General features: G+C 42.8%; 1 protein-coding gene across 3 annotated transcripts in view; it reads left to right on the top strand.

Annotated features, from left to right (window-relative positions):
* The first annotated feature begins 2,932 nt into the window (after positions 1–2,932).
* DMAP1 (DNA methyltransferase 1 associated protein 1) overlaps positions 2,933–20,080 on the top strand; it is a 36,109-nt gene continuing 18,961 nt past the window's right edge. The window contains exons 1-10 of one of the 3 annotated variants that reach the window (XR_014549467.1): positions 3,000–3,131; positions 5,450–5,559; positions 6,590–6,681; positions 7,955–8,150; positions 9,294–9,452; positions 11,405–11,572; positions 12,768–12,953; positions 17,088–17,960; positions 18,067–18,223; positions 18,544–19,336. Coding sequence is in view for 2 of the 3 variants with exons in the window: in XM_083619898.1 (XP_083476024.1) it covers positions 5,458–5,559; positions 6,590–6,681; positions 7,955–8,150; positions 9,294–9,452; positions 11,405–11,572; positions 12,768–12,953; positions 17,088–17,159 (975 nt within the window). In the remaining variant the exon portion in view is untranslated. Of the gene's footprint in view, positions 3,132–5,449; positions 5,560–6,589; positions 6,682–7,954; positions 8,151–9,293; positions 9,453–11,404; positions 11,573–12,767; positions 12,954–17,087; positions 17,961–18,066; positions 18,224–18,543; positions 19,337–20,080 lie in introns of those variants that run through there. The other 2 variants (XM_083619898.1, XM_083619897.1) reach the window with 2 other exon arrangements.

The raw sequence follows: 20,080 nt of genomic DNA, 5'->3' as shown, positions 1-20,080 counted from the left end.
TCTGGGGGGTACGCATGCCCCTAAGCATTTTGTGAATCTTCATACTTTTGTCCATTTACTGTACTGTATCCCCCCCCCCGATTTGAACTATAATGGTGATTTTCTTGAGTCAAAATGAGAGTACCCCTAAACATTTTTGTAGAAAAAAAGCACTTCAGATATCAATGGGGATGAATATTTTAGAAGGCTTGTTGAAGGAGGAATTTGAAGCTACATGTCACAGAAGCGCATCTCTCTCAGTTAAAAATAAGAGCACACATAAGGACACTTCTCCCACCCCCTTCCCCACAGAGAGGATAGCGCCAGTGTATTTTGTGGGGGTGGGTGTTGGCTGGATTACACCTAGCATTAGTAAAACATGGATAGCAGGTGGGGGGGGGGAACCTCAGGCTTGGGGCTGAATGCAGGATTCTCCTCAAGCCAAAGCTCCTCCTCAGCCACATCCCCATTCTCCAGGCCACATCCCTCACTGGTGCTGCTTTGTAACCTCTTTGAGGGTTTGCCTGGCTGGAATGTACCTTTGAAGTCTCTTCATGCCTCTTGTCTGGATGGAGACTAGAGAGGGGTGTGTGTGTGTATAAAAACCAAGCCTAGCGTACAAAGCTAAAAATTACATTAATTGCCCCACCCACTTTTGCCTCTGTCACCACGTGGTCCCTGGAAAGTTGCCCAGAAGGGAATGAGGCCCTCAGCTGAACATGGTTTGCTATCCTGACTTAACACTAAGTATGCATTTTAAATTTCTTTTAATATATACAGTATACAGTTATGCTCCTTGGTTCAGGACTACACCAGAAACTTATTAACATGGTCAGAAAAGAAATGAAAGCATTGAGGCAGTAGTGGGTGTGGAAAGGAGAAGAGCAGAAATTAATGGTTGATCCTCCCACCCCAAAACACCAAAGCAAATTTTCTGTGACCCCCGAGTGGAGCAATTTGGAGCCCAATTTCCTCAACTTTTTGGATTATCTCCATATTGGACAAAGTCAAATTTACAGGGGAAAGCATAGATTTTTGTGTTATTTGACAGCACAAATTAAGCAACCACACAGTAAATTCTGTGTGGACAAGCCCTTAGTCTCTCTGTGGAACACAATACTTACACATGCTACTGAGAGAGAAAGACAGGACAAATACATCCACTCTCCACCCCAACAATGAGATGTGATTGCATATGTGAATACATTTTGGCAAAACTTACGTCTGCTCAGCAAAGGATGCATCCCACAGCTCAGCATGTGAGAGTCTGTGTTCTGGCAGAGGGAATGTGATCGCCAGCAATGGTTCTTTCTTGTGGTGAGTGCTGCTCTCTTCTGGTGAGGGTGCATACATGCACTGTCTGTCTCTATTTGCATAAAATTGTCCAGGAAGTTATTGTGATTTTTCTATCTCTGCAGTTTCTTTCTCCAGGCAGGAAGGAAAAGATTCTGCTGAAAGCTTACTGAGCATGTAACCTGACACAGAATGTTCCCTGGATAGTGTGGTACCTGCAATGAGCATGTGGGTCTGTCTGTCTGTCTGTCTATCCATCATGGGTACAGTGAAGAAGTATGAGCAAAGGGAAATAATTATTGTGCATCAGATTGTTTTTACTCATATGTACAACTAAATACCATTTGTGGTAAGTAAATGCTACTTTCAGTATTGATATCAACATATGGAACCCACATTGATAGGGTAGCCATCATAGGAGCCAACTCCTAGGGGCTGAGGTCTCTTCGTGCCCCCCTAAAATATTTCAGGGGCTCCCTGCCAAGTTGATGGGCATTGCCATTCAAATGGTGTGTGTGTGTCTCATGTCTTGTGATTGATTATGTGGGGAGGGGCTTACCCGGACCCCCCTATTTTATTCAAGTTGGCACTCCTGGTGGCTATGTGTTCTACTTTACAGAGGATGCTCCTCTATTTCCCACCCTGCACTTTTAATTAGACCTGGAAAAGAACTGGCTGTCAGTAAAGTTGGAATAAAATCAGAGTGACATGATACGCAATAAAACTGACTCTCATAAAAAGCCTCATAACTTCAGTTTGAACCAGCTGCATTTTTGGGATGCTTTTTGAAAGCAGCCCTATATAGAACACATTGACATCTCAGTGTAACTAAGGGATGTGTTACCCTGACTAGTTTTGCTTTTTCCAGAAATCAGTGCAACTGGCATGATAACAGCTGGGCAAAAGTAGTCCTGGCCACAACAGCCATTCAGTAACCTAAAGCACTGGATCCAGGAGTGCCCAATTGCAGAAGTCGGCTGCAAATTACTGCATAGACTCTGTGAGGAGTCTGCCCTCCTCCCCTCTCGCAGTTAATCACTGTCTCTTCAAATTATTGCATAGATTTTCCAGGGGGTCTGTCCTCCTCCCTTGGATTTTTCTCCTCCTTTGATGGACTACAGCTCTCATCACATCCTTTGCCTTTAACACAGATACTGGGGAATAAATTGTTTTGTCTGTTTAAATCAGACTGGATGTGTTTGATTTGTAGCTATTCTATGGAAATACCACTAAGATCACTTGTGGGAATAAATATTGTACTAAAATTCCTAACTTTTTTAAAAAGAAAAACCGTTATGGCGATCATCCAGTTTAAGAATTTATGCAGCGTGCGTTAAGGGGAGGACGGAAAACATGCTGTAAGATGTTACAGGCGCAGTAGCATCCCCTGCTTTTACCTATATTGTAAAATGTAGCTTCAACATACACACAGCCTTACTTTTTAGTAGCGATGCTCTGACATCGACTGAGGGGCGTTGCCTCTGTTTGCCATGCCCCTTGTATAGTGAAAATCGCATCAGAATTTGACGCAAACAAAGCAATCGCCATCCGCATTCTACTTTATATCCGCATTCTATTATTATAGTGATATTAGTTTTACGGCTACTCTCCACCCTGTACTTTATCGTCAAAATTTTAGAAAGTTTTTTTCCACTTCAAGCGGGGAAACGGAACCAGCAAGTTCGAACTCTTGACGCTAGCCGAGCCACAATTGGTGTTGCACGTTCGGACCCAAGTGGGAAACGATTCTCGGATAAACGGGGACCGGAAGTAGTATTGGGATTCCCGTATCGGCGCTGCACAACCGGTGTCCGCTGCTGCTGGTTTAGGGTTGGTAGCGCGTGAAAGGAAAGCGTGAGGTACGGGGGAAGGGAAAGGGGAATGTGCGTGGGGGATACGCTGGGAGTTGGGACTGAGTAAGAAACCGTGAAGAGCGGGAAACTTGAGGCGCGCGGAGTTGATATACACGGTTTGGGGAGCCTGGGGCCATTTGAGCGGGCTGCAGCGTATGTGGAGGAGAGCTGGGGGATGTATCTTTCATTAGTATCCGGTGTCTTTTCCCTTGGGGCTCCGGAACTCCAGCGCTACCATAGGAAAAAGTCCACGCCAAAACATCATGAAAAACATATATTTGTCGAAATGTAACGCTATCTCAATACTATTCCAGAAATATTGTTCCATTCCTAATGCAACAATTCAGGCCGAAGATTGAACTCCCGAATTCCAACTAAGGCTGCCGTCCTAGCCCCACATGCTTGGGAGTAAGCTCCATTGAGTTTAGGAGGACTTCTGTCTGAGTAGACATACAGTGGTACCTCGGGTTACATACGCTTCAGGTTACATACACTTAAGGTAACAGACTCCGCTAACCCATAAATATTACCTCAGGTTAAGAACTTTGCTTCAGGATGAGAACAGAAATCGTGTTCCGGTGGTGCGGCGGCAGCAGGAGGCCCCATTAGCTAAAGTGGTGCTTCAGGTTAAGAACAGTTTCAGGTTAAGAACGGATCTCTGGAACAAATTAAGTACTTAACCCGAGGTACCACTGTAGTTAGGATTGCACTTGATGTTCTTATCAGGGAGCAGCGGGGCGATCTAAAGTGCAGCCAGGCAGTAGTGGGAGAGGACAGATGGGCAGAGACACTGCCTCCTCTGCAGCCCTGTTGTTCACAGTGGCTTGGGCAGAAGGCAAGAGGGCAGGCAGAAACCTGCTCTGGGAACTGCTATAGCTTTCAGGTCCGATGCCATCAAGTGACTGCAGGAGTGGACAAAGCAGCAAATAAAGTCCGTGTTATTGTGTGGGATATCTTTAGGCCCCTTTTTAATAACAGGGATTAAGGTTTGTGCACGTATATTTCAGTGGCCCACTTTGCACATCTCATTATACCATAGTTTACAACAAATAATGGTTTAATGTGAATGAGCAGCATCCTGGTGCAAATGGATCAAAATTTCCCACAGCACTTCCCCCATTCCTACCAGTGCTGTGCTGTGGATATGGCTCTACACAAAGCATGAGTGTACCTAAGATTTGTTGTGATCACCCACTCATGTTTCATTTGGAGAGGAACAAGCCACGAGCCCAGGTTTGGATCACATAACTAGCCAGACCCTGACTTGTTCTGTCTGCAGTGCAGCAGGAACAGAGTAGGAATTCTGTGAGAATGTTTGAGCACTTGTCATGGATGTAGCCAGGATTTTTGTGGTGGGGGCAGGCCTCAGCTATGTATTTTTATTGATTTTTATTGATTTTGAGGGGGCAGCTGCCCCCCTTGGTTACGCCCATGGCACTTGTTCATTTTAAACTATAGTTTGTTTTAAACTATGGTTTAATGTGACATGCAAACCAGGCCAGTATCCGCTTCCTAATGCTTGTCTACCTCCATATTTCAGAATAGTTGTTTATATAAACAGAATTTTATAAACAGAATTGTTTTGTTATGGTTTCTTATTCAACTTCTTTTTCTATTTTATGTCGTGTCTGGGCCTGGATACCATTATATATTGGACAGTGGATGCAAAGGAGCTCTTTTATTTAACTCTTGCTAATCAAGTTTGACACCAGGCATGTGTGTAATCTACTAAAATTTCTAAATTTGGTTTGGCTAGATTACATAGATGTGATTATGTTTATTTTTTTCCTGCTTCAGAGATTCAGGTTTTCAAATAATTTGTCTGCTGCTTTTGACATAGACTGTTAGCAGGGAATGGCAAGAAGATTGATTTGTATATAGACTTGTAGTGATGGTGATAGCGAGGAGCAACCATAGTAGACACAGACACATAGCTGACACGAAACGCCCATCCCTAGGATTCTAAGTCTTTATCAGATGCTGCCTGTGCTTTTCACATAATATAACATAACATAAATATCAGGTTCTGCAGTTTGGTGGAAAACACACGGGTGCATGGAATAAACAAAGCTCTGGTCATTAGTCCCATGGGTATAGAAGTTTCATGTGCCTGCCAAGACTGTTGCAGGTGCTTGTATTTTCGGTAAGTTAACTGTATGGAGAAGAGAAAATTAATTCCTAAGTAAGTAAGTAAGTAAGTAAGTAACAAGCAGTCTGTTGTATGTAGAGGGAGTCAACAAATTTTGCAGCTAATTTTCTGAAGGCTAGTCTGTATCCTTTTGGTATTCACTTAATTTTTAATTATGCCTTGATTTTTATTTCAGGTGACAAAATGACTACAGGAGCTGATGTCCGGGATATATTGGAACTGGGGGGCACAGAATCTGAGAACATAGGAACTATTAATAAAAAAGATATCATCAATTCTGATAAGGTACAAAAGGGGTGAAGAAAGGGGATAGGAGGAGGAGAAGCTTTGTGCTTGTAATTCTAAGTTATGTGCATGCAACATGATCTTCTTTTGGATTTTGCCAGCATGATTGCTGCATACAGCAATATTGTTTACCCTATTCTTGAACAAGTTGTGAGGCTACATTCCTCTTAAAAAATAGAAATAAAAGATCAGATTCTTTTTCTTTTTTTGAAATATGAAATATAACACATTTTTCAGCATCCTCATTCTGTGCTGTCCCTATAGTTCTACATTTGAGTGTCTAAAGAAATTAATATCTCTGTACCTGCTGGTGAAAGCAATGTGGTATCACTTATTTCAATTTTGTTTCATCTATATACAGCATAAAGCTGGGATGCATAATTTGAATGTCCTTTTTGGGCATAAGGAAAATAGCAATCCATTCTACTTTTGTTAATGATATTTACATTTACATTCTTTACACTAGGATTTGCAGGGTCTCAGGAAACCTCTCAGGCTATATTCAATGAAGGGCTCCTCTCTCTTGCTTTTTGCTGCTTCCTGTTTATATTTGCAGCATTGTTTAGATTGTTGAGTATAAATGAGAATCACACCTGCAGCAGAATGACAGAAATGTGGAGGGATGGGAGAATTAGGGAAAGTTGGTTTGTCTGCGGAACTTTGGGAGGTCTGGTTGACACTGCAGGTATTGTCTGTCATCAAATAGAAATTCTGCTACCCTCTTAATCCCTACCTCCAGAATGTTCCTGCATTTTGAGAACTATGAGTAAAGTAGGAAGTGAAGACTTTGCAGGAAAGCAAAATATAAACAACATCCTCTTGCTGCTCATATGTTTTTGTACTGAGAGTTTAAGCTTGACTAAAGTTAGATCAATAAAGCTGGATTGTGATGTTTTGAGGCATTACATAGGAGAGAACAGATACAATCTGTCAGATGTAAAAATCAGAATAAACAGAGACTGAAGTTTATACTCCCACATAATTTTGGTGTTAAGGTTGCACAGCCTTTGATAAAAACCTTATTTTTCAGAAAAAATCCAAGAAGTCATCGGAGACCCTCACATTTAAGAGACCAGAAGGAATGCACCGGGAGGTCTATGCTCTGCTGTACTCTGATAAAAAGTAAGTTTTGTTACCTGGATAGTTGGTGTTTTCCTTAAACCAGCCTCTCATCTCCTAGGTATTTGACAGATGAAAGCCTTGACAAGTCTGTTCTTGAAAATTTACTTTCTCCAGCTTTCGATAGTGTTTTTACCTTTAGCCCCTTCCTAGTATCTATGACTTGCTCTACTGGAAGTGCTGTTTCAGCATTTTTGATCTCCATAATCTAAATGTGTGAAGCCCTTTTGATATGTAAAAATTTCAGATGTTGAGGGCATGGAACTCTCCTTTTAAAAAGAATGTTGGGAAATACTGAACTATATACTGTCTGGAAGAGCTATAGTTTTTGATTCTGAATTTTCATTTTGGGTTCATGAACCTTAGACAATGGAAAGTTCACATGAATTGTAACAGATTTCTCAACTCTCACATTCTGTTTTGTTCCTTGAATTTATCTGTATTTTCAAACGTTCATCTGTTTGTGGTAGATGATGAAGGAGAATCAGAAGCAAGTAAAGGGCAAGAGATGTCAGAGGCTGAATTGTAACAAGGCCGTGCTATTATGCCTTGCCTAAATAATGTTTTAGGAGCACTATGCTTCGTGGATTCCTAGATTGAATGAAAGAAGCAGATTTTCTGTATCCTGCAGTATTTGAAAGTGCATAACAGGAAACTATGGTATTCCATTATGAGAATGTGCTGTGATTAGCCTTTAGCTTGTATTTAACTTCTAAGAGGTCTCTTCCTTGCTATCAGGAAAAGTGACACCTTAGAGGTGATTATAAGACCAACTTTTTGGTTTTTTTGGTTGGCTTTCTCATCTTTTGTAGAGGAATTGAACAGATGGGGAAAAAATGGTCACTAGAGCTAACCTTGCTACCCAGTGAGCCCTTAATAATACCACCAGCTCCATCTTTTATAGCTTCAAGCAAAGAGGCATCCTATTCCTGAAACATACTTGTTCTTGGGATCTGTCCTAGGAGATCTTTGGACATGCTCTTTTTTTAAGGTCTAACAGTTCCATTTGCCCTTTTTTTACACTTCATGCCAGTGAACATGAGCAGCAACTTGAGGAAGTGGAAAACCAGGCTCCGTGTCAAGAGCAGCTGCAAGCAGAGCTGCTACTAGCCAATGCACACCCAGGCTAAATAACGGGGTGGGGGGGTGGGACAGTGTCCTAGCTTTACACTGATCTTTAAGCATTCCTCAGAGATCATAGAAGGGGATTAAATATGCAAAATGAGCCTCATGCAGACAATAGGTTCCATTAATTTGTACCTTGTCTTTGTTTCAGGGATGCACCTCCCCTTCTTCCAAGTGACACAACGCAGGGCTACCGCACAGTTAAGGCAAAGCTGGGATCTAAGAAAGTGCGGCCTTGGAAGTGGATGCCTTTCACCAACCCTGCTAGGAAGGATGGGGCCATGTTTTACCACTGGAGGAGGGCAGCAGAAGAGGGCAAGGATTACCCTTTCGCCAGATTCAACAAAGTATGGAAGCTTGATCAGAGCTTGTATTAAGTATGAAGGCTTGAACAGAGCTTGTGAAATGGGAGTGAGTGGATAAATTTGTCCCAAAGTATCTCAAAGGACATCTCCAAATACCCTCTTTCTTTCACTTGCTATTTCTAGGGTTAATTCTCATACTAACTTCAAAAGTGTAAGACTGATTCTGGTATCACAGGACATTAAACTCTGCAGTATTCTTTAAATTTTTTAAATACTTGAGTACTGTGGGGCATGTGCACTGTTGCTACTTATCAGTGTTCACACTGAACGTCCTGATTTGGAAGGCATCTAAATAACATTGGATAGTGCCTCAAAGCCGCAAGTTAGCATGAAAAAGTCACAAAAAATTAGCAACACCCCCACAAACACACAAAATTATGTGAGGTCAGATTGGACCAGGAGCATTGCAAACTTTATTATACTGTGACATCTGAAACTGAAATTCTTTCCAGTAGAGTTGGCACCCCCAGGGTAGAGTTGAACATTTGTTAGATTCCCAAACAAGCTTTGCACTTCTGCTTTTTATACTTCTGATGTAGTGCCCCGAGTGGAGGTTGTGTTAGGAGAGAGGCACATTCCTCAGATGTGATTATCACGGGTACATCTTCCCCCTGTGTTATGTTGAAAGCAGAAAAAGTAGATTATCAACTGGGAACACATCTGTGCTGTTCATATAAGGAGATAGCATTGAGTAAAGGTGCAATTGCCCCCGAGATTGAGGGGGCCCGCCATGTGTGACATCACACGCAATGTTGCATCGTCAGGAGGAGGCCGAGTGCTCTGAAGGAACCGGCCACTAAAGCTGCGCCACATTCGGCTGTGTGCTTAGCCTCCTCTGCCCCTTAAACATTGGGGGCCCAGGATTGAGTAACAGATAAAACTAATGGATGGAACTAGCGGCCCCCACTGTATCATTTGGGTGGCAGCAAAGATGGGACGCGGGAAATAAAGCTTACATTTTGAAGATACTTGTGATTGGGGCATAGAAGAGGGCAACTGGATTTCTTTCCTGTGAAATCGTGGGTTTGTTTTACCTCAAAGTAATCCTGCTAGATGAAACAATCCTGCATGAGGGGGAGCATGTTGGGCAAGCCGTCTCATTCAGTCTGTTCTTTCCTTCTGCAGACAGTGCAAATTCCAATTTACTCAGAACAGGAGTATCAGATGTACCTTCATGATGATGCTTGGACCAAAGCTGAAACAGACCACCTCTTTGACTTATCCAGACGGTTCGATCTTCGCTTTGTGGTCATTCATGACCGTTATGACCACCAGCAGTTCAAAGTAAGTGCCTGTCAGCTAATACCGTCTACAGTGAAGTTGCCATGGTGCAGTTTGTTGAATAAAACTTATTTCCAGCTGAAGGATCTGCAGACATGGACAATGCAGTGTGCTGGTTAAAATAATACATGCCTGTTAAGGGTTCCTGAATTCTCTTCCTGAAGTTTTGTGTGAAACATTATAAGCACCAGCTGCATTGAGTAAGAGACTTATAAAAGCAAGGGAAAGCTGGGTTGTTAAGCTCTGAGAGGCATCTCAACAGTGTTTATTTGGAGGTGAGATAGCTAGGACAGAATAGGGATTCTGTTGGTGTACTACCCACCCTATCACTCAACAGTCTCATTTCTAGCAGGAGTAGTCTTGGTGTTGGAGTCCTCTCAACTTGTTGTGCTGGAGAACTTCAACATTTGTGCTGATGCCTTGTCAGGACTGGCTCAGGTTTTCATGGCTGCCATGACAACCATGAATCTGTCCTAAGTAATATCTGGCCCTACGCATGCTGCAGGGCACATTCTGGACTTGGTTTTCTGTGCTGGATTGGATTATGGTGATCTTAGTGTGGAGGAACTTTCTGTTAGTTCCACTGTCATGATCAGATCACTCCTTGGTGGGGTTTAGACTCGCTGAAGCTCATAACCTTAGTGGGTGTGTGGGTGTGATTAAGATGTTCCACCCTAGAAAGCAAGGTATCTGGAGTGTGTGTTGGCATCTCAGATCATGGATGAGACAGATTATCTAGATCTATTTCAATCTGGTTTCAGGCCTGGTTATGGGAGCGAGATGGCTTTGGTTGCCTTGGTGGATGACATGCCAGGAATTGGACAGGGGGAGTGTGTCCCTTTTGGTTCTGCTGGACTTTTCAGTGGCTTTCAATACCAACTTGGGATGCCTTGTTGGAATGCAGCTTGCAGCAGTTTTACAATGGCTTTGTTTCTTCTTGGAGGGGTGAACCTAGAAGGGGGTGCTGGAGGACTCCTGTTTGACACATTGGCTGTTGACCTTTGGTGTCTCTCAAGGTTGTGTTCTGTCCCCCATGCTCTTTAACATTTACATGAAACTGCTGGGAGAGGTTGTCTGGAGCGTTGAAGTTCAGTGTCACCAGTATGCTGTTGACACCCTGCTCTATTTCTCCTTTCCACCTAAATTCAAGGAAGTTGTCTTGATTCTAAACCAGTGTCTGTCATCAGTGATGGACTGGATGAGGGCGAACAAATAGAAACTTAATCCACACAAAACAGAGGTGCTCCTGGTCAGTCAAAAGGCTGTGCTGGATGGAGTTGTACTCTCCCTGTAGACACATGTTTGCAGTTTGGGTGTGCTCCTTTATTCAGCCCTGGGCCCTCTCTTTGGGAGCCTCTCTTACTCCAGCAAAGGAACAATCAGCAACCCACTTTAAGCTCCCAGTAGCTCCTTTTAATCCCCACCCTTACTTGCCCAAAACCTGATGTCATGTGCAAGGAGAAGAACTAAGTTGATTAAGCTAGAAAAAGAATTTTAGGGTTTCTACTGCTGGGTAATTGATTAAGTGAGGTGAGATGGAGAGTGTTAGTGAAGATGTTGCCATGGAATCAGGGGACATGGAACAGAGGATTTTGGAGAATGGCTATATTTTTAATAAAATTGTATTGGTGAGGGAAGTTCCCAGAATATGCAGTCCTGTCTTGATTTGTGATTATTGAATGAAGAGCAACAAAGCCTTGTATGTAGCATGGGACCACGATATTGTGATAACTAAGCCTGGATACTACTGCCCAGAGAGCGCTAAGTTATTGGATGCTTTGCAGATACTGGAAATAAATAAAACTATTTCCTGTGATAGAGTTCACTCATTGGCGCTGATTACAATCATTTTCCTAACATTTCTCTGATGCTTTGTTCATGTTGCATAACTTTAAGCTATTTTTTCATGGTGTTAGATTTCTTTAAGCTCAGTTGTATCCTTGTTCTCTCCTTAGAAGCGGTCAGTGGAAGATTTAAAGGAGCGCTACTATCACATCTGTGCCAAGCTGGCCAACATCCGTGCTACCCCAGGCACTGACTTGAAAATCCCTGTTTTTGATGCTGGCCATGAAAGGCGCCGGAAAGAACAGCTAGAGAGGCTATATAATCGGACACCAGAGCAGGTAATGTCAGGAAATGTTGCAAGGGAGCCTGGCCTCACATTATCTTACACTGTATCTGTAGCAATAGCTCATCATTTCTGGGTACTCCCCAGTGCCCTTCAGGGCTGCTAATGTGACTCCTGTTGGAGGTAGTAGTAGGTGCACCTGCCATCCTTTAAGCGTGATTTATCAAGTAATGGGCATACACATATTAAGTGATCAATGTGAATAATGGAATAACTACTAGAAAACAAAGTGTGTTAAAATATGTTTTATTTGAGTTTTGTCTGAGAAGGATAGAAGCATAGTGCTGATTACGCTTGTCAAGTTCTATCTCTGGATTTCAGACAATGCATTTAGCATATTTTTCTTTTCAGTAATGCAGTGGTGTCCACACTTTTTTCAAAGAGGGCCAGATTTGATGAAGTGAAGGGCTGTGAGGGCCGACCAAAGGGCCAACCAAAGTTGTTGACCTTTTTTTAGGATTGAAGTTGTTGAGCGGATTAGGTCCCCGAAACTACTGTATGGGTACTTGCATTACCTGGAGAAAAACAGTTGCTTTCATGAAACACCCTAGACACGCCATCATTTTGTAGCTTGTAGTTTGTCTTTTGTAGCTCGTAGTTTGGTGGTGAAGGTGCTGGCAGCAACTGCCTGATCTGGTATTGGCTGAGAATGTTAATAAACATTCATATTTCTGAGGAAATGAAACAAAGTGAAAGGTAGGTTTGACTGTGTTAAACACACTCAGAAAGCTCTGTGAGCAGGAGTATCTGAGGGTATAGCAAGGGCAGCCTGTGTGCTGAAAATGGGGGAAGGGGTCAAGAAAGGAAAGGCAGGGACTTGTAAATTATGTGTGGTGGAAGAAAGTGAGACTGTGAAGAGCCCTTATATAGGCAGGAGATATGAAAAGAGAGACAATGAAATAGTGACATTAACAACGTAGAATCTATATACTACAGCCTGCTATATACATTGTGAGAGCTTTGGAATCTGATTGGCTGTGGAATATAGTGTTTCAAGTCTTCATGAGCCTTTAAAAATTGCTTGGGCGAGAACATTGTACTATTTGTTGCTGCTTTTGTTTCTCTAGTAGTATATTACTTGGCTCCCAGAAGACCACAGGGCAGGTGAAACCCAGGCCAGAAGCACATCTGTTGCCATTAAGTGGCCCCTTTGGATTGCTTTTCCAGTCATGTTTCCGTTTCACCTGTAGGTGGCAGAGGAGGAATATCTAATCCAGGAGTTGCGGAAAATCGAAGCCAGGAAGAAAGAGAGGGAGAAGCGAACACAAGACTTGCAGAAACTCATCACCGCCGCTGACACCACCACTGAACAAAGACGTGCAGAGCGCAAGGCACCCAAGAAGAAGTTGCCACAGAAGAAAGAGACGGAGAAGCCTGTAAATATCTTGTGCCTGCCCTCTTTGTTAGGGCTCTACCTTGCCATTTGTCTGCCACGGCCTGGGGCAGGGAGTGAGGGGTGGTTTGTCGGTCCTCGCCATATAAGCATTGTTTCTGTGTTTTTGTTTGTTTCTTTTTAGACCCTCATATCTCTGGGGGTGTGGAGAAAAGTTGGGTTTCAATCATAGCAAGCTGCAGAGGGATTTTGGTTAAGCTGGAAGGACTTGAAAGTGCTGCACTAGGAATGAGAGAAACTGGACTCATGCAAAGCCCTCTCAGAGAGCAAGCAGTTCAGTGGTTAGTGAATACACAGCAAGGAACTTGCTCTTCTTTGTGCCATGCAGCATAGCAACACAAGGGGAGATTAGGGAAATTTGAAAGAAGCACATTTTTCAGCTGATTTCTTCTAAAAAATTACAATTACAGGATGAGGTAGTGGTCAGACTCCCTTCTCGGGTTTCCCAGAGCTTCTGGTTCTGGCATAATTGACAGGCTTGCAGAGGAATTGAAGCTCTTCCAATCTAGGGTTAAGCCAATATTTTTGAAATGTTAAAGAGAATGATCTTTAGTTGATGTTCCTGCCCTCACCTAGAACAAGTGTTTTTATGCCTTCCTAAAACATCAAGATGGTAGGTGTAAATGGATAACATAAGGAGCAGCATTGACATTCATTTATTTATAAAGAAAAAATTATATACCACCCATACACAGAACACCAAGGTGGTGTACAAAAAATACCAATGTAAATGCAATGCCTCTTTGCCTCTACCTTTCCTATGTTCAGTTGTGAACTTCTCACTCATTCTATGAAATATTAGACCACAATATGATTTACATGTAGTGAGTGGTGGAACAACGGAATGTCTTAATAATATATGAAATGTCTAGCACTGTGTTTTATTTAGAATACACTGTGGAATTACCGCATTGACGCCATGCAGTTTCTGGGGAAAGGACTCTGCCTTTCAGATGGCTCTAAGGAGGGAGATGAGTAGGAAGAAGCCACTACATACTTAAAAAAGAAAAGAAAAAAAAGTGTGCACCACTTTGTGTCACTACAGGCTTACTGCTTGTTAGGACTGCTCTGCTGACTTGGGTTGGGCTGCCCTGAAGGTTTGTGGTTTCAGTTTCCCTTTGCCTCTTAGTCAGCCAGATTGTTCCATGCCATGCAGCATGTGGAATCAAATAGCCACTCAAAATGCTTGAGGCGTGTTTGGCTGTCTCCCCCAGTATTGCCTGGGGCCCTTGTGCCTGCCTATAGGTAAGCACCTCAGGGCTCCTGAAGGCAGCTTCTGTTGTTGCACTAGTGCTGTTTCAACCATGACAGAGTCCATTAGGAGTCAATTACCAACTGTAGCAGGGAAACGTGTGTGTGTGTTTTTTGAAAAAAAAATGCATTTTAACTAAGAATTTGAATTGAGGGCTGTATCAGCATCATCTCAACAAAGGGAAGTCATTTACCAAAGAGTCAATTGAGGTTGAAGCATTTACAGCTCATGCTGGCGTGTGAGGGATAGCAACCTGTTTAATTGCTCTGATGTGAGGTGAAGACAGACTGTGCAGTGTGGGAAGGAGTTAGTGTGTCCCTCATTTTCATTAGGGATTAGGCGGATAATTGTCAAGGGGAGATGGCAGGGGCATGCCCAAAACTGCTCCAGGATTCTCTTGAACAGAATAACATGGAGAAGTTTGGTTGCATCAGTAAATTTAGTATGGAGCGGAGTCTGCAGGTCCCAGCATGCATTGCTGCTGATGCGGTCGGTATAGAGAGTATCTGTACCCCCTCCTGCGGCCATCACGGTAGTCCATCTTTCTTGCTTTGGCTTCAGGTCACCCTAGGCACTAGGTTCAATTTATTAACTAGGGACTGCAATAAAGTGTTCTTTAATACTGTGTGTGTCAGGCTAAAGAGCCCCCACAACAGATTTTGACTCTTTGGTGAAGGGCCAAATGATAAAGGGAATTTGTCATATTATCTTCCCTCCGGTGTCCCGAAGGGATAGAATAACTAATTTGTTGTAATCAACACAGTTTCCTGGGCTGTGAATGGGGGCTTTCCTTTGTTTGCAATGTGGGAAATCAAATGGCATAGCTTCAACAGGTTAGGTCTTGGCCAAACACAAGTCAGAAAGTTTGCTGCTAAATGACGGGAGATAATTCCCTGCTCAGCGAATTATCTCAGTGATTATTGTACTAGTCATCAGTATTTCCTTGGGTTCACAGAATATATCAGTTGTCTCATGGATGATCCATGGTATATCTCTTTACAATATTGAAATTTCTGGGTGGAAAGGCTTTTTTTATTATTATTAATAGAAGATGTTCAATAGAATGATGTGTTGGACTGGTAACAATTTTTCTTTTGAGAAGCATATATGTATCCAAACATATATGTATCCAACTCAGCCCCTGTCTTTTGACTTCCAGTCAGCTTTAACAGCTTCCTAGGATTACTATAGCTCCCTGTTAATTAAGCAAGACCCACGTTATTTGGAGGCAAAGATAAAGGGATCTGCAATAGAGCTTATTATGTTGGGTTTCTTTCTTCCTCTGCTGAGGATATGCACACACGCTTTTAAAATTATAGCTTAATTGTCCAAGAATTTATTGTATTGAAGCATTTGTGAATCTGCAGTGTTTAAACAGCGGATAAATTACATGCTTAGCTTGTAATGGGAAAATATTTGGCTAGAAGAGAAAGACATTATTCCTGGTGAAAAATGCAAGGCACTGTGAGATGGGTATATTTCCCCACAGCATGAAGTTCATGCAGGGAACAAATGGCTAGAACAAGAATAGTAAAGTTGTTTAGTACAAATGGTACAGAAGTTAAATAGTTAATGGAAAGTGATACAAATCCTGGTTTATTGGCCGTAAACATGGAACAGAAAACATGCAATGATCAGGTGGGGAAAGTTTAAAGATATTCTTAAACAAATCTTAGATTCTCAGGATTTTGAGAAGTCATAATTTTGCATTTCAGAGTTGCACTCCAAAATATATCCATACTTGGGACGACGCAGGGTTTTAAAACCTGCTTTATATCCAGGTTTGTAGTTATACTAGCGTGTTGTGAGTTCTACAGGTCAAGACTATAAGGTTGCATCCAGTGTAGTGTTAAGGTGAATGTTCTGTCAGTTCAAGGGTTTCCTTTGCTCAACTGAATGTTCTTTTCTCACCTGATGCGTCCCCAATTCTGTTCTGGGGGTTCCCCCAACCCTCTGGATCAGATTTGGTTCACAGGAAAGAGGAAGGAAGAAATCCCATTGTGCTAGAGCTAATCCTTGTGCTTGTGCAAGAATTTAATTGACTATTGCTATAATGCTTTAGGGCTGGGGGCCAGAAGGCATACCCTCCAATATTCCGCATGAAAATAGGGACATTCTATGCTTTAGAAATGTCCCTATCTTCAGACTGTTCAGGTAGCAATGGGCATTCTACTTTATGCAGCATAGTAAAAAGATTGAGGCTAAAATAATTCAGAATGGATCAAAGCAAACAGATTTTAAACCAGTGAGCAAATCAGTGTGGTGGTTGACTAACTTTGTGTAAAATGATTCATGAAAGTAATTTTATCTATTGGAGTCTGTTTTCAGGAATTGGGCAAAACAAAGATGTAGAAGTTAATTGAGGTTTTGGAGACCTAGGAGACCTGAATAGCATTCTTACAGTCCTAGCTAGTGTGAGGCCCTGTAGATTTTAGCCTAGTAGAATCTTTGTGGTTCATCCAGAAGAGACTGCTGTTAGGGTAGTGCTGCTTTTAAGGACAGTGTCACATGTTATGTCAGTATAGTTTGTGCTATTTTGTTTCGCCTAGCGCTATGAAACCCTTTCCATGTCCCACTGGTTGTTTTAGATGCAATTTGCCTCCATAATTTGTAGTACGTTCCTAGTATGGCTAGATTTGTACCAGCAGAAATTGTTGATATCTTAACATATCAAAGCCGCCTTTGGCAATTTAAAAGGCATTAAAATTAATGGGTGCAGTTCTCAAAATCCATAGTTTCCCCCAGTCTTGCTTAGCAGGGCCTTCTTAGTGCAGACATTGACAGCTGCCTCTCTGTCAGAGAGTGGTCCTTGTACATCCTTTTGCATTTCCTTTTCTAAACATATGCTATCTCTTTCTCTTTTAGGCTGTTCCAGAGACTGCTGGCATCAAGTTTCCGGACTTCAAGTCTGCAGGTGTCACACTGCGGAGTCAGAGGGTAGGCTACTATGTTGGTCGTTGGAGCCCTGTGTGGATGCTTGATTGCTTTCATTTCCTATTTATTCTCCTTTTAAAGCTGTTAAAGGTCCATTGGAGTTTGGGCTGTAATATCAGTGTGGGTTCTGGCTGGTCTCAGAAATAATAGCTGTGTGTTTGCATTAGAGGCCCACTAGAGGTGCCAGTTGTGCATGGCTGAACTTGTTTCTTTGCTCCTTAAGCCTCAACTGTTCTGACTATGTCTCTGCGCTCTTATGCTTCCATCTGAGGTCAGGTTATCATGCCTGATAATGGGACCCCAGCAGAATATGTAGCCAGGAGAAGAGTCCTGGGAAAATCATTGGGAAATGGATCACAAGCTAGCTCTGTCTTCTGCAAACTGCACTGTTCCCACAAGTAGTTTTAAAATAAAAATTAGACATCTGGATTTTGCAGCATTCTTCATGAGAAGAAGCAGTTGGGACATGGAACTAACTTTCTGCCTCTGAAGTTAATCAGAGGGCATTTTTAATATTACAATGTTAACTTGGCAAATAACTTTCTGTTTCCCCATTCTGTTGCTTCATTCTCTCCCCCCCCCCCCATTTACATAATGGGTCTTTTTTATAAAAGATAAACGAGGCAAAGGTGTTAGGTGCAGCTTAGGGCTACTCACTGTCCAGCAGTCTCCCTGCCTGAGCTGACAGAGCTGGTCTCAGAGCCTGTGTTGAGGAGTCCCAGACTGCTGGTTCTGGGGGACTTCAACATCCATGCTGAAGTAACTGGCTCTGGGGTGGCTCAGGGCTTCATGGCCACCATGACAGCCTTGGGGCTGTCCCAACATGTCATTGGCCCAATGCATGAAAGTGGGGGATATTGACACAAGTCCCTTGTTGTGGTCAGATCCCTGTTAAGATTTAGACTTTCAGACCTTTTCCCCTGTGCAGAGGCAGGGGATCTATTAGGATGGTCCACCCTCAGAGGCTGATGGATCCAATGGGTTTCCAGTCAGCGCTGGGGTATTTTCCAGCTGATATGACTGGTGCTCTTGTCAAAGCCTCGGCCAACCTCTGGAACATCTGAATGGCTCGGGCTATTGACATGATTGTACCTGCTTTGTGGAGCTTGCTTGGCTCCCTGTTATACTCCAGAGCTTAGGGCAAGGAAACAAGATGGGAGATAGCTTGAATGTGAGTGGAGGAAAACTCCAGTTGAATGCAGCTGAACACTGGTGAGGGCTCATCATTGAGCCTACGCAGTGGCAGTGAAGGCAGCAAAGAAGGCATACTTTGCTGTCTCCATTGTATCCCTGTTGAACTGTCAGGCAGAGCTTCTTGCATTCTGGCCTGAAGGAGGTGATAGAACCAATGGTAGCTTACTGTGACTTGTTTGCAAAGCATTTTGAGGACAAAATCACCTGCATCTGCTGGTAGGATCTTGAGTTCACGAGTACAACATATGAATTTCAATATCCTGAGCACTGTCTAGACCTGTTGTGTTGGATGAGTTTTAGTTTGGAAGGCTTGATGTGGACAAGGTGCTTGGATTGATCAGGGTGACCATTTGCGCTCTGGACTCTTGCTCCCCTTGGCTGATAAAAACTAACAGGGAGGGGATGGCTGGCTGGGCCAGGCAGGTGATTACTGCCTCCTTGCAAGATGAGGTGGTCCCTGCCTTCTTGAAGGAGGCAATGGTGAAATCATTCCTCAAGAAACCCTCCCTGGATTCGGAAAATCTAAGTAACTACCAGCCAGTTGTCAAGCTCCCCTCCTTGGACAAGGTTCTTGAGCAAGTGGTTGCAGATCAGATCCCTTCCTTGTTACTGAGCAAGCTAATCACTGATGGGGTTGTCAGGGTTGTGGCTTTGCTGTATGACATGTCTTAGAACTCCTAATACAGTAGGAAGAGCGAATTGGCTACAGTGCATATATGAGAAGTCTGTTGCTGACAGTAGGTTAATTGGTGTAACTTTGGGATATGCGTTGGAATGCTACTTGGAGCAGCAGCAGCAGGGAGGTGAGTGGCTATCGCTTGGTTCAGCCTTAATAACAAACCATGGTTTGTTTGCTTTGAGCATGAGCCTTGGGTTTACATGGTCTTCCCACCTCTTTGCAAGTGAGGAGAGGAGATTGAAAGCAATTTCTTGTTTTGTCCAAACCTGAGGAAACTGTAGTTTCTCCCCTTTCAAAAAGAAAAAAAGGAAAGATGGGAGAGTGCATGAGACTTTCGTTTGAAACAACGGTCTCAATCAGGCCAAAGCATTGAAGTGAAATGTTCTGGCAAGGTCACCAGGTTTTCCACAGTCTTCATCATACTCCAGCATGGACGGGGACTTTGGCTTATTGGGCGGGCCTGGGTTTAGTTTTGCGGGTTTAGTTTTGCAGAGATCCTAGACTATTAATTATTTGAGTCCCTCCTTCTGAACTCAAACCTGTACCATCTTTATCAGCTTCATTTTATGCTCAACATCGTAAGCAAGATTTTATATTTTTGGTTATTTTCATGCAACTATAAAACTAAAGATTAAAAAACCCATCCACTAGCAAGGGTTTCTCATGTTCTATATTATTAGAAGTACTTCATTAACAGAGTTTGTCTTTTGCCCAGGACCATTTCCCCCCCTTCAAAGATCTTGAGATGCCTAAAATTTAAGACCATAGTCATATGCCAAGACTGGTCATTGGTAAATCTACCTCCATTACTGGGCTATGTTGGCATTAAATATCAACATTGTTTTGGCTAGGGAATCACTGGGTGAAAGGATATTGGGTGATGAAAATTGACCTTTGACCACTCATTTAACCTTGTCTGAGGTCCCAGTTCTTGCATTAGGAGTGTAGCCCGGCTGCCATTGCTTTGTAATTGGATCCTTTGCTTCGCTGGCAAGATTCACAGGGCAGAATTGCATAGAATGGGGGGATAAAATGCTAAGTTAACACCAGT

The sequence above is a fragment of the Podarcis filfolensis genome (genome assembly GCF_964270895.1).
Source record: "Podarcis filfolensis genome assembly, chromosome: 6".
NCBI classification, from domain to species: domain Eukaryota; kingdom Metazoa; phylum Chordata; class Lepidosauria; order Squamata; family Lacertidae; genus Podarcis; species Podarcis filfolensis.
This window is presented reverse-complemented; position numbering and strand designations above follow the sequence as displayed.